Source organism: Electrophorus electricus, chromosome 7 (genome assembly GCF_013358815.1).
Source record: "Electrophorus electricus isolate fEleEle1 chromosome 7, fEleEle1.pri, whole genome shotgun sequence".
Taxonomy (NCBI): domain Eukaryota; kingdom Metazoa; phylum Chordata; class Actinopteri; order Gymnotiformes; family Gymnotidae; genus Electrophorus; species Electrophorus electricus.
The window spans coordinates 19,000,470-19,013,864 of NC_049541.1; the positions used below are offsets into that span (position 1 = coordinate 19,000,470).

General features: G+C 41.8%; 3 protein-coding genes across 5 annotated transcripts; 1 reads left to right on the forward strand and 2 right to left on the reverse strand.

The window, feature by feature from the left end:
- Positions 1 to 1,207: 1,207 nt before the first annotated feature.
- On the forward strand, positions 1,208 to 7,247 carry dmtf1 (cyclin D binding myb-like transcription factor 1). Of its 2 annotated transcripts, none has more exons than XM_027021291.2 (17): positions 1,208 to 1,295; positions 1,997 to 2,110; positions 2,230 to 2,352; positions 2,424 to 2,512; positions 2,633 to 2,732; positions 2,852 to 2,928; positions 3,460 to 3,617; positions 3,713 to 3,745; positions 3,919 to 4,028; positions 4,253 to 4,487; positions 4,657 to 4,808; positions 4,929 to 5,081; positions 5,195 to 5,280; positions 5,398 to 5,556; positions 5,815 to 6,039; positions 6,292 to 6,433; positions 6,530 to 7,247. In XM_027021291.2, the coding sequence occupies exons 2-17, from the start codon at positions 2,005 to 2,007 to the stop codon at positions 6,565 to 6,567; spliced, it is 1,986 nt and encodes a 661-aa protein (XP_026877092.2). In that variant the 5' UTR covers positions 1,208 to 1,295; positions 1,997 to 2,004; the 3' UTR covers positions 6,568 to 7,247. The 2 variants fall into 2 exon arrangements, with proteins under 2 accessions (XP_026877092.2, XP_026877093.2); XM_027021292.2 differs by having other exon boundaries at positions 4,253 to 4,481.
- On the reverse strand, positions 6,939 to 11,221 carry tmem243b (transmembrane protein 243, mitochondrial b). Of its 2 annotated transcripts, XR_004776326.1 has the most exons (6): positions 11,146 to 11,221; positions 9,651 to 9,884; positions 9,333 to 9,383; positions 9,120 to 9,224; positions 8,100 to 8,769; positions 6,939 to 7,756 (listed from the first exon to the last, which is right to left on the reverse strand). XR_004776326.1 is itself a non-coding variant. In XM_027021293.2 (5 exons), exons 2-5 carry the CDS (start codon positions 9,726 to 9,728, stop codon positions 8,623 to 8,625), a joined length of 381 nt encoding a protein of 126 aa, XP_026877094.1. In that variant the 5' UTR covers positions 9,729 to 9,884; positions 11,146 to 11,221; the 3' UTR covers positions 6,939 to 8,622. The 2 variants fall into 2 exon arrangements, 1 of the variants encoding a protein (XP_026877094.1); XM_027021293.2 differs by having other exon boundaries at positions 6,939 to 8,769.
- An 887-nt stretch (positions 11,222 to 12,108) lies between these two features.
- On the reverse strand, positions 12,109 to 13,234 carry meig1 (meiosis/spermiogenesis associated 1). Its single transcript, XM_027021300.2, has 3 exons — positions 13,182 to 13,234; positions 12,567 to 12,798; positions 12,109 to 12,394 (listed from the first exon to the last, which is right to left on the reverse strand). The coding sequence occupies exons 2-3, from the start codon at positions 12,714 to 12,716 to the stop codon at positions 12,266 to 12,268; spliced, it is 279 nt and encodes a 92-aa protein (XP_026877101.1). The 5' UTR covers positions 12,717 to 12,798; positions 13,182 to 13,234; the 3' UTR covers positions 12,109 to 12,265.
- Between the last annotated feature and the right edge of the window lie 161 nt (positions 13,235 to 13,395).

Below are 13,395 nucleotides of genomic sequence, written 5' to 3' on the forward strand. Positions count from 1 at the left end.
TGCTGTACTGCCCTACAGGAGGAGTATAGGCGATTCCCTATTACGTTGCTGTACTGCCCTACAGGAGGAGTATAGGCGATTCCCTATTACGTTGCTGTACTGCCCTACAGGAGGAGTATAGGCGAGTCCCTATTACGTTGCTGTACTGCCCTACAGGAGGAGTATAGGCGATTCCCTATTACGTTGCTGTACTGCCCTACAGGAGGAGTATAGGCGATTCCCTATTACATTGCTGTACTGCCCTACAGGAGATAGCTCATTTCTCTCCTAGTCCTGTGTCCTGTCCTGCAGGATTTCTGACCCAGTACCACCTTGACCATGCTCAAATTTTAATGAAGGCCACAATATCGTATAGTAAGAATACTATACGGGGATATAGTTAAATTTGGGCAAACAAACCCTTTCAGTTGTGTTATAGGCCTGCGAAAGCAAGCATGAGTTAAGTGCAGGATTTGTATACAATCTCTGTAATATAGTGAAGAGGACTAACAAAATGAAGCCGAGAGCATATAGCCTATTTAAACAGTTCTTCCTCTTGCCATTTTATTTTCTTATGTTCCAAAATAAATAAATAAATAAATAAATAAATAAATAAATAAATAACAATGCTTTAATTTGAATCCATAAAAATTAAATGAAACGTCCCTAAATCTGAAATATGCAGTGACTTAGACACAGGACCTTTAATAATTTTGCCTGGGATTTAAAGTTGCACCTAGACAAAGACCTATAAGCAATACATAAATTTTTTACATAAATAAAGTGATACAGTGATGACCTTAAGCTAATGCTTTTTAAAAGTAGGCTATTTAGAAGGGGGGGAGTACATTGGATATGTATTCTTGTTTATATCAAAAAATGAAGAGCTCATTGTTGAAACAAGAAAAATATTTTTAAAACAATTATTTCACTGGGTCTCTAGAGCTGGTTCCTACTGCTTTAGTCTGTTGACTATATGAATAGGTTATCGGATAAACTAAAAAGAAAAACAAAGAAGGGTTATTTGCGGGCATAACTATTAGCAGGTTTATGCTAAAATGAGCATAAAATAACTGCCAGAACTGTAAAAAATAATAATAATTATGCCAGAGCGAGATGTTGTTTCACTTCACTTTACTGCTGATTATTTAGGCTATAACATTTTAGTTTAGATATTAATGAAGAAGCACATGGTGCTATTTCTGTCGGAAGTGACTCGTGACCATTTCCGGTGTGAGTCTTTTCCTCCATCTTCCTCCATCCTGGCACTTGCCTTCATCCTGGTCCCTGTGAAGTGCCCGTACCCAAAACAGGAAGTAAGGATCAAAATCAAACATTAAAAACGCTCTCTGTCGCCGTGGGGAGATGCCGGATTCCGCAAAGCGCGTCTCTGAACCTCATTTCGTGAATGTTTAACGCTGTGACATCGCCGGCAAGACACAGCTGAACCTCCAGGCGAACATGGCGTCTTTTTTTCCCCTGTCTGCTACATTTTCTAGCATCTGTCTAGCGGAGAGAGCTTGCTGAGTAGTTGTGAAGTTGCGATGTGATGTGTCTGTATCACTAATGCTGTTGACTGTGCAGGCATCGAGGTCGCTTAAAACTCATTTTTGTTGTCTGCTTTATCACTGTTAATTTAGGAAAGGAAGGGTTTTTAGCCAGCAGTCATTGTACATCACTAAAACATTAAGATGTACCAGATGCCACGTTATGTGGTATATTTGACGATCGCAGAATTGTTTTTATTTTTAAATACTTTGAATAAACCACTGAATTGTTGTGGGTTTTTTGTTTGTTTTCTTCTCAAAACTGGGCCAAAGCATGTTTTCTATTTGAAAATCGGCATGATGCATAAGATTTCAGAAATGCTTTGGTTATCTCATGGTTTGTATTTTTAAAAGGAAAGAGTTAGCCAATCCATTCATTTGGTGTTTCATACAACACACAGGAGTCATAGACCGTGTACAGGATGCATGAGGATGTGAGGTCAGGGTGCGCGTTTGCCCTTGTTTTCCAGATTTGAGTATGAACGCAGGAGATGTCTCAGGTGCCGTTACCCTGGACTCAGTCAATTCTGTCACCCTCACCCAGGACACTGATGGCAACATCATCTTGCACTGTGGTCAAGACGGTGAGTTTGCGTATGGCAATCTTTGCACCATTTCTTTGAAAGAATGCAGATGTGTGGAAATGGAAGTAAGACACTTTGTGCAAAACGGTGAGGAATATTTTTTCACATGGGATACGCAGACGATGGCGATTTGGGGTCAGATGACGAGGCAGAACCGATTCACAAACGTGTGCGACTGTCCAATGAGGAGGCAGACGACTCTCCGGCCACTCCCCCCAGCTACTCTGTGGTCACACTTCCAAGTGAGTACACGCACAATATAAATCTACAAACTGTATTTGACAAATATACCATTTTTACATTGATATTCTAGTTTCAGAGAGTGATGAGAGCTTCGAGCTGACAATGACCGCTACAGAGATGAAAGATGAATTGGATCCGGAGAGTGAAGCTCAAACGCAGGTGCCAGCCTACGTTCCACTGACGGCAAAGTCCCTGCCCAAGTGTACTTGTGTGAGATGTAGCTGGCTAAATACCACCACATACAGACTGAGAGAAGTGTCGTGTATAAATTCTTTGCAGGATAAGAACTCGTCCTCCCCACGGAAAAGTGATGATGTGTCAGCTGTAAGTCAAGCTTGGTTTACTACAAAAGAGGACAAGGACACACTAGTAAACAAAGGTGTGTCTCTGACTTATAACACGCACACTCTTAACCAAAACCTATTTACATCTGAAAAAATAAACCACCCCAAGATGTTTACATGCGCACACACTCGTGAGATGCTTTTCTGTCTTTAGGTCATAAGTGGAAACAGGGTATGTGGTCAAAAGAGGAGATTGATATACTGATGAATAACATCGATAACTACCTCAAGGTAAGACCATTCGATTTGGATACTATCTTTTAAATATTTTGTAATATATGCATTTGTCTGTTTTTATATGCAGTCATCATCCACTTTGTTGGAAACACCTACCTTAAGTGCATGTTGTAGGTACTCAGTTGCAGAGTGCATATGTGGGTGGTGAAATATTTTAAACACAGTAGAGAGATTTTTTTTTTAAATTTTTGTTAAATTTTGTTTGTGTAATTCTTCTTTCATTGGCTGCTGTGTTCTTAACTTGGCAGCAACGCTGCTGTTGCTGCTGCGCTACTTCCATGTCAGTGTCACTGCTGTGTTGACAAGGCAGCAATAAAAATGCTACTGCAAATATCTACAATGTCTTGTTTTTAAACAGTTTCATTTTCCATATGCTGTCGAAGTGCAGCACTATCATGAGACCGCACAAACATTTGGAGCTCCATCAAGAGCACACGCTCGTGGTGGTGAGAACGGTGACGGGCTTTCAGACGCCCCGGCTGGGGTTCGCGCTCAAATATGACTTCTCTGTTTGTGGAACTGCAGAAGCGTGGGATCCAGGACCCCACAGAGATCATCTTTGAGATGTCAAAGGAGGAGAGGAAGGATTTCTACCGCAGCATTGCCTGGGGTTTGAATCGTCCGCTTTTTGCCGTGTACCGACGCGTGCTACGAATGTATGACAATCGCAACCATGTAGGCAAGTAAGTGAGGAGCGTATGGTTCATGTTGTCATGTGTGTTTTCTTAAGTGTGTTTTCTGCTGTAATACTCACAGACAAGTTTGTCTGCATTTCCAGATACACTCAAGAGGAGATTGAAAAACTGAAAGAGTGAGTTCTGATATGTTTGTCCTCCATGCAGATTTCAGTGCGTCATTTCCTATAACTTCATCTTTGCTTATTGGCTTGATTTAATGAAAGTGTGTGTGTGTGTGTGTGTGTGTGTGTGTGTGTGTGTGTGTGTGTGTGTGTGTGTGTGTTGGGCGGGATGGGGGTGGGGTCAGGCTCAGACAGAAGCATGGGAACGACTGGGCCACCATTGGTGCAGCTCTCGGCCGCAGCGCTTCGTCAGTAAAGGACCGCTGTCGACTCATGAAGGACACCTGCAACACAGGTCAGTGCGTCCAGCGTGTGGACTGGCCATCTGCTCGCTTCCTCACTGAATACTGAGGCTGGATGCCAGACTTAACAGCCACATAACTTCTACTCTTCTCCCATTAGAGTGCCTGACATTAACCTGATCTTTTATAATGTTCAGTTCAGCTGTTCAGTTACACCATGTTCGTTGTCTTTATTCTTGCCTCAGTCTTTTCCGTCTGTTCTTTCTCTCTGCATCAGGCAAGTGGACCGAAGAGGAGGAGAAGAGGCTGGCAGAAGTGGTACATGAGCTGACGGGCACCGAGGCAGGCGACGTGGTGACCCAGGGCGTCTCGTGGGCGTTGGTGGCCGATCTGGTGGGCACGCGCTCGGAGAAGCAGTGCCGCTCCAAGTGGCTGAATTACCTGAATTGGAAACAGAGCGGCGGCACAGAGTGGACCAAGGAGGACGACATGTGCCTCGTGCTCAGGTCTGGGTAGGCGCGGGAATGTGGGTTTCATACAGTCAGTGATGCGTGCCTTTGACTAAGGGTCAGTTGTTTCAGATTTTATGTGTACTGATGTGTCTGGCATGAGCGAATGGGTGTTGGCAGCATAGCCAGTGCTGGATGGGAATGAAGGTAATTGGGGTGCGTTTGTGTGTAGGATCGTTGAGCTAGGGGTGGAAGATGAAAACGAAATTAACTGGGATGTTCTGGCCGAGGGGTGGAGCAGCGTGCGCTCGCCTCAGTGGCTTCGCAGTAAGTGGTGGAATATAAAACGACAAGTGTCCAATCACAAAGATCTTCCCTTTCCTGGTAAGTCAAAAACAAACTAAAAAAACCAAAGCTGATATCACAGTGCCTGTGCTGAGATGTGCGACGCGGTATCTTTTCGCTGTGCCTTCACGCGTTCGCTTGCTTTGTGTGGGTGTGAAGTGTTGTTAAAAGGATTGCAAGATGTGGTGGAGGCTCCTTCGTCTGCAGTCAACAAGGTTGTGGTGGTGGGCTCGCGCTCTGCTAGCGCCTCCCCCAGCCCGGTCGCTGCGCTGCAGATCCCCGTCCAGATCCCCGTCCAGATCGCACACGTGGGTGAGGGAAGCTCTCTGACGCACCATGTCTGGACGCACGCGTGTGGCGATATAGCTCGAACACAGCACATTTGGACACTGCGCGTTTAATGCCGGTACCTCTTATGTGTTTAGCCTCTTCTGACAGTGCGAGTGGCGCTTCTGATGGTGGGACCATTACCCTGAATTCTGGAGCCCTGCAAACCTTCGAACTTTTGCCAGTGAGCATTGGCATGCGTATAGAAGCTCGATCATACGATTGGTGGTGTGGCCTCGCTCCAGGCGCCGTCCGCGGGTGACTGTTTGTGTCTGTTCCTCTGCCTCCTCCTCTTCTCTAGTCCTTCCACTTGCAGCCCACTGGAACTCCTGGTACCTACTTGCTGCAGACGGGGTCTAATCAGGGCCTGCCACTCACGCTGTCTGCTAATCCTACTGTGACACTTACAGCTGCAGCGTCCCCGGGCTCACCGGACCAGATTATCCTACACAGCCTTACTGTGAGTGTGTGTGTGTGTGTGTGTGTGTGTGTGTGTGTGTGTGTGTGTGTGTGTGTGTGTGTGTGTGTGTGTGTGTGTGTGTGTGTGTGTGTGTGTGTGTGTGTGTGTGTGTGTGTAGGTGGGCTGCGTATGTATTGGCAAAAACATTTTTAGAGTGAATGAATTACACCTACTAAATTACGGTTATTGGCTTTTATTTAATATCTCTCTCTCTCTCTCTCTCTCTCTCTCTCTCTCTGTGTGTGTGCCAACTGTCAGGCGGACAGTCTGAGTGAGAATGTTACAGTGCAGATGTCTCACCCTGGTATCATCATTCAAACTGTGACCTCAGAAGACCTCTCGGACCCTCTGAACCAATCGGAGCTAGCAGTCGAGCAGGATTTGGCCAATGAGGAAACTGCTGAAGGTTCCGAGGGCCCAAAGCAGAGGGAGGAGTCTAGTGAGAAGAGCTCAAAAGCCATTCAGGAAGTCTTGACAGACAAGGTACCAGAGATGGAAAAGAAAAACTGAATCTCTTTCAGTGCTTCTTTGTGGATCTCATTTGGTCCTTGGACAGGAATAAATATAGCAAAAAAGGGGGTATTGGATGTTGGACACTAATTACAGTAGATTTACAGAAAGGGCCCAGAGACAGTCTTGACTCTGTAGAGTTGAAGACAAACAGTTTGCATTCATTTCCCGGTAAAGAGATGCTCTAGTATTCCCTAATCAGATGTAATCCCCTTCTCCTTCCAGCCTCTGGGTTCTAAGGTGAAGGAAGAAGTGGAGAATTCTGGGATAGCTAAAGGTGCCGTGCTGATTGTCCCATCGCCGAGCAGCTTCATCCCGTCCAGTGACATCACCTCAGACTCTGTGCTTCCCCTTGGAACACTGACGGGTCAGAGTCTGCAGCTGCTGTTCAATAGTTTAGTGAGTTCCTCCCTTCGGCTAACCCTGCGTCTGTTTAACAGTTTGTTTCTGCGTCCGCCCCCAGATCCCATTTTGCAGAACCAGGAAGAAGGCTCAGACTAACGTCTCCCTTGCAATGGAGGTGCTGGCTCTGAAAACAGGGCCGTAGAACTCTATCAGCTACAACTCTAGTCCAGTGTGGGAAAACGCTGCATGTTGGTTATGGACAGACAGGCTGCCATTCTGAATTCATCTTCTCAGTATTGAAGTATTGCAGGTAGCATACATGGGCCTTCTTAAGACTTGGCAGTTTGTTCAATCTAGAAGAAAGGAAATTGTGCTAAAATAGATCAATGAATTGCCATACCAGATCCTAACACCCCTAAAAGGGTGTTAGATTTGACAAACTGATTCTAGTATTTTTGAACATTTTGAGCCAGTTGTCACAAATGGTTTACTTTTATGCATAAAAAACATACCTCTTTTTTTTTTTCTTTTTTTTTCTCCAGTATAAAATCTATACATTTGTCATAACTCTGACATGGACATGAAGGTAAAGTTTTTGATGGTGCATTTAATACAATTCTCACACTGTTTTGAAATATAAATATTTTAATGTGTTTCTGAATACAATTCTCCCACATACTATTCTTATTTTATGGAACTTTTCAAGATGCACTGGTTTCATGTTCAGTTACTGAAACAAAGTCTTGTGGACAGCCATTAATTTATCAATGGGATACATTTTCTATGCGAGATGCTGTTTTTGTGTTTATTTATTGAATAAACAAAATGTCATTCACCATTTGTCACATTGCTGGTGTGTCCAGTTGCACGCTCGTATCTTGTCCGTAATATATTTATCGCGTTGGGTCCCGTCAGCTCCATCTCAATTATCTTACCTGTTCCTCTTGCCTCCTTCAATGCATTGAGATGCAGGCTTCATTTAAGATATCATCTACACTAGGAGGATACACTACACTCATTTTGTCCCATTAAGCACAGACAAAAGTCTCATCCTTTTCCCCTTACTGCAAAGTACCATCTACTTTATAGTCTTTCAGGGGATTCAGGTACAAGATAACAGTAAATGAGAGGTGAATAAATGTGATAGAAGGTGAGACTTATTTTCAAATATATCAACTAATTTATTCAGCCTTTAAAATGTTTTTGAGTACAGAAGTTCCCATGGAAACCTGATTTATATAATTGAATTTCATATGAAACACCATTTTGGATAATGGGTGTTCAAATGGTGAAGTGGGGCAGTCGTTGCAAGGTGACCTGCCAAGTTTTGCTGACACACGAATACCTTTTGGAGCCAAAGGGAAAGACTGTAAAAGCAGACCAATCATCTGTTTGCATAAAAATTCAGCACTAAGGACTTCAGAATACATTCAGTTCCTAGCAGCAAGTAAACAGCCAGTTGCTTCACTTTTTTGCATTGCTTGCTGGATACAAAAGTAGCTAGTCTTGTATTTCCCTCATGCAGTATTTGGTGTAGGAATAACAACTTTAATGTAATGAGCATAACTAGTTGAGCTAAATCATCTTGATATGACAAAACATCCTTGTATATCAAGAGTAAACATGAGCGCAGCAAACAGGAATGTGGATTCATTTCTTACATAAAATACACATTAGAAATGACTTACGTCAGTAATTGCTGGTCTTCAGCAAGTCCGATGGCACAGTGTGTGGTGATTTAGAAACGAACAAATCCAAGCAACACCTCATGATCGCTGCCGTTTCTTTTCCTTAAGAACTATGACTTCAGGATTGTTTTTATATCATCAAAAATGCAAATAGTCTCAGCTGAAAATGTACCTCCTTTATGCCATGTTCAAATACAAAAGCGTTATGCAACCTTACCATGGCTTATCTGAGAATTCATGATTCATAATTCCATTGGCATATATAATTATGCAAGATGCGTATAGCAACCTGGGGGCAAAATATCTGCATAAACTCCCAGTGTGCTACTGATTATGGAGGTTTGTGTTTGTAATTCGCTTGGTCCATTTCGAAAGGCGGGCCGGTCCCTCCTCCACAGGGGCTGGAGGAAGACTGTTCAAAGCCTCCATAGGAAAACTCTCACTTGACAAGTCCGAGTATATCGTTCTGGATGGCCCGCATGGACCGGTCCCTTCCTCCACCGTGCAAAAGTTCTTCATGTTCCTATCGTAAGGCATTGCTTGGTTTGTCTTGACCCACTTCGTGAAAGTACAAGTTGGCACAGATACACAGCAGGGCGACGGAGAAGAGCATGTAGTAGATCAGGTTGCGAAACTTGGGCTCCAAGTCTCCCTGTCGGTACCAGAATATCTGAAACAAAGAAACAGAAACAGCATGTATCTGGTGTGTGAGAAACCTACCTGACTTCATATCTAAATTTAAAGTTCGATTACCTTCCATTTAACCCTAAACCAAAATTCTACATTTGGATAAGAAGCCATAATTTGGCAATGATTGTGAAATGAATCAAATATTCAAAAGACGCACAAGAAAATGGCCATTGTAGAATCAATTTAAACAAAATTAGTATGTAAAAACACCACCAGATATTGAGATCTGCTGGGAGTCGTCATGAATTTGTTTTTAGGCTATGACATTAGCACAGCACACATTAGCTGTGACATTTCTCTCAGTCAAGCACACTGCTCCTTTGCTCTTACCAGAACCATGACTGAACCACACATGAGCAGGATGCAGACAGCAAAGAAAATATTCAGCGGCTTCGGAGGAAGACTGGGAAAGACGAAGGAACTGATAATGGTTACCTGCACAAAAAAAACAGACAGTAGACGAAACATAAGGACACAAGGATAAAAGCGCTCAAGTTTCAATGTACGCAAAAAAGGCACCTGCCTTTTAGTAATATAACTTACTATCAAAATAAGAGATGTAAGTCCACCAACTACTAAATTGATGATCCTATCCTGAAAGCAAGGAATACAGAAGGGTGAAATGTTGGCTCTCCATTTGAGGAATATAATTTCCTACAAATTGGCTAGCTTTGATTTTCTGTAATTGAGTCAAGCCAGATTTAATAAATGATATAAGTTAACAGCTCTTAGCATTATACCAGTGGAATATAAGTGTGCAAAAACAAGACTAAATCCAACACATTTTTAGCAAAACCTTCTGGTATCACCTTATAATCTGCATTGTCCACACAAAACACTGACGGTGATTTTGAGGCCTACCCTTGCCGATGTCTCCCCAAACAGAAGTCTGTTGTCCAGGCCACTTGTGCCGTAGCTACGTGTGGTAAAGTCATCCATGGTCAGATCAGTTCACTCTCCACATCCCCTTTCTTCTAGCAGCAGTGCCCCCTCCTGAGTGGAGGCCAGCACTGCATGCTTCTTCTTTATAAAAGTGAGTTTGTTCCTAAGCAGATGGTGGCTTTTAGAAGCAGCCCGTCATCGGTGGTAGGTGAACTGGGGGACAGGTAGACAGGTAAACTCTTTTACAGGACCTTCAGAATATGACACAGTTTTCTGATGTGTTGAAAATGACCCACATTTGTGAAATCTACTTCAGATATGTGAGACCTTAGTCACAGGAGGCCATGGTCCTGCAAGTCACTTTTCCATGTTCACACTGGGTTCAAAGACTTAAGAATTAGCTGTTAAATTGAAATTGATCCATTTAATGAGTATGAAAGTCATTAAACTGTGAAGAGCAATGACTAAGGTGCGTCCCAGATATGGTAGCACATTATAGCAGCACGAAACACAAGACATAACTAATTATGTACCCACATCAGTGCGCATCCCTCATCTCAGAACTCTGAAAACAGTGTACACTGTTTCCCAGGAAAATTTCTACATTAATACAAAGGGCCTATTTAGTCCAAAAACAAGGGTGTATTCTCACAGACGAGGGCTAGATCTTGTGGAAAGGATCATAAAATCATATGCACAGCACTAAATATGTGTGCTCGGTCATGTGAACAGCAGGTCTGAGTCAACACAAAATTTAGCACAATTCTTGTTTTTTTTTGCCTTACAGTTCCAAAGCACTGAATGTGCTAGTGTAATGGAGATCAGCTAGCTAGGCTGAGGGAATATTTTCATAAGGTACACTTGTGGAGCATGCATACAGTTTAACAAACCACAACTTTTATTTGCAGTTCAAATATTAGAATTCATCATGAAATCTTAGGCAGAAGTTCGTTTTCTTCTAGCTATCTAATTTATCCGAGTAGCTCAGGTGAACATTTTACTAGAACCAATTCCTGCAGCTGAAAACACCTGGAAAAAGGACCGTGACTTGTCAGGTGTCTTCTGCAATGCAAGCATGAAACTACAGCTTTCCTCTGAATAGCGCGTGTTTGCTGTAGTTACTAACCAGATACATTACGAGCTGAGGCCCAGTGTTTAATTGCGGATAAATAATCTAATCGTTCATTTTTCTATTCTTGTCTTACATTCAACTAACAAACGAGATCTAGGATTAGACGTGGCAAAAGGTACTTGTCACCTACCATAAGCTAACAAGACAATTATTTCATTTATGGTGCTTTCGCTCATTTAGTAGATAAAACCCCTAACTGTCTATGTATCAGTCGCTACTTAACCCAGTAAACATAGCTACTAATCCTGGGCATGGTAATTGAAATCGTTAAGGTAATATAGCTACCTGTTACGATGGGACAAAATCAAAATAACCGAAATAAAATGCTAAATCTTTACTTACCCAAATATTCTTTAATGATTAGTGGTGTTTTCACTTGGTAAACTTCTTAACGCGGTAAAGCGCCGCTCTGTTCCAGTAAAGGATATGACGTAGATATACGCTGTGTTTACTTTACCTTTGTGGTGCAGTCACTAAATGGATGATCCTTTTGTAAAGTTTATAAATATCACTTAATGTCTGCTCAAACTAATCCAATCATATCGGACCAAATTTGATCAGTGGTTTTATTACCTGCCAAAAATTCACAGACCAACAGACAGTGGTGCATACGTTTATTGCATTCAGGAGTCGAATTGAACGGGTCTTTTTATTCATTGTGGTAGTTCATTATAAGGTCATTACTAGATATAGAATACTGCACGAATGCTTATGTATATAGGCTTAATTGAAGCTAATATATGTTTACACTGCAAATGTCAATCAAGTGCATGTACATTCTGTGTAAATGTATTTGTAGAAATTATTACATTTCATGAAATGTTATGAGACCTTCTTTATATTGGCATCATCGCTGATACCGTTATGGTTTAAGGCATTTTAAATATAATAAAAAGACATTCAGTTTTTGCAGTTTAACTCTGAATTTGTAGTCAACAGTTCCTGGGAAGTCTAGATGTGGAAGTCAATTGTTTATCTACTAAATATGTCTTATTAGTATATTAGTACTTTTACTGGAATTTTATTGTCATTTAAATAATCTGTACCCCATACCACTGTCCACCCACTCGGCTCCCTGTGTACTGCACATTTTATTTGGCTGCAATGGCCATAAAGGTCTGTTTGACGTGACTTATTGTTTTAATCTGACGGCCATAACATTGGCTTCGAGGATGATATACATTTAAAAGTGAATGATGTATGAAGTCTGTGTGTCCATTTCAACTGAAATTCGGATTTAAAAGTCTTTGTGTAACCCTTCATATTTGCACAGCAGCACCCGGAAACAGACGCTTACATTCGATGTCCCATAGCAACCTGAGTAATATTTATTCACATCAGAACAATCAAATAAGTATACGATGAGATGAAGAGTAAGCACATGTGTGTCTGTCGTCATGTAAAACAAGGTTTGAAACCAAGACGATGGCGAGAACTGGGGGAGTGCTAGCAGCGACTGTTGTCAGTATGCATACACCTTGACTTTGTGGACTTCTTTGTCCTCACACTCCCGCTTTCTGTTGTAGTAATAAAAAGTGTTGTCTCGTCGTTCAAGCTTCTTCACAAACCCTGTTTCGGGCCACCGGTCAATCTGGAATGTGCAAGACACAGGGCTATCAGAACAGATTGCACAAATCTATCACACTTGATCAAAGTACGCGTGGATAAGTACATTTAGCGTCTGCTAAATGCCGTAAATGTGTGGTTTAAGACCACAGTGATTAAAAGCCAGGAACACAGGGGCACATACACAATGACATTACCTGCACTTGTTTTATTCGCTTATACTCCACCTCATCCCTGTACCCTGCTTGTTGAAATCTGTAGAGATTCTCTACTTCATCCGTCCATTTTTTTGCTCGACTCATAGACTTTGGTCTGACTTTGTCATCCAGCAAAGCTGCGCAGGACATTTTTTTCCTGGTTGTCAGATTAGACAGCTCTCACTTTTCTTCGATGACTCAGTTACAGTTTTGTTTTAATTTGGGTATTACCCTGTAAACAAATGTGTAATAATCAGCAAATATAAATACAACTAATCACTAGATTTCACCAACAACATCTGACCTATCTAGGTTAACCTAGCTGGCTCTCTTGAGAGTCATCAAAGCAAGTTACAACTCAGATATTCAACTAACTAACTAACTAGCCAGGTAAATAACTAACCAACTAACTAACTAGGTGACTAACTAACTAACCAGGTAAATAACCAACCAACTAACTAGGTGACTAGCTAACTAACTAACCGACTAACTATATAGATAGATAGATAGATAGATAGATAGATAGATAGATAGATAGATAGATAGATAGATAGATAGATAGATAATATAACTAGCTAACGTTTATTGTAAGCTATTTTAACTAAGTGCACTCACAAAAGTTAAGTGTCTTCAAAAGGCTGTTTGCAACCTGTTTCAGGTCTCCTAGCAACAACACAGGAAGTTGAGTGCTGAATTTTTTGGTTGGTCAACCAAAACTAAACCCGTGAGCCACATTTAGAACAAAGAATCAACCGATTCAACAAAACCTCCCTTAACATTAGCTGAACAGCTAAAATGATCGAGTTTAACTTCACTTTTTGACGTTATT

Bases quoted from the DNA above. Each gene is read 5' to 3' on its own strand.
- tmem243b (XM_027021293.2), bottom strand. From the start codon at position 9,728: ATGGATGACTTTACCACACGTAGCTACGGCACAAGTGGCCTGGACAAC. The intron at 9,384-9,650 runs GTAGGCCTCAAA...CCTTGCTTTCAG, and splicing joins TTGGGGAGACATCGGCAAGG to GATAGGATCATCAATTTAGT. The intron at 8,770-9,119 runs GTAAGAGCAAAG...TCTTTGTTTCAG, and splicing joins GTGGTTCAGTCATGGTTCTG to ATATTCTGGTACCGACAGGG.
- meig1 (XM_027021300.2), bottom strand. From the start codon at position 12,716: ATGTCCTGCGCAGCTTTGCTGGATGACAAAGTCAGACCAAAGTCTATG. The intron at 12,395-12,566 runs GTAATGTCATTG...TGCACATTCCAG, and splicing joins AGCGAATAAAACAAGTGCAG to ATTGACCGGTGGCCCGAAAC.
- dmtf1 (XM_027021291.2), top strand. From the start codon at position 2,005: ATGAACGCAGGAGATGTCTCAGGTGCCGTTACCCTGGACTCAGTCAAT. The intron at 2,513-2,632 runs GTGCCAGCCTAC...AATTCTTTGCAG, and splicing joins AGAGTGAAGCTCAAACGCAG to GATAAGAACTCGTCCTCCCC. The intron at 4,488-4,656 runs GTAGGCGCGGGA...GTTTGTGTGTAG, and splicing joins TGCCTCGTGCTCAGGTCTGG to GATCGTTGAGCTAGGGGTGG.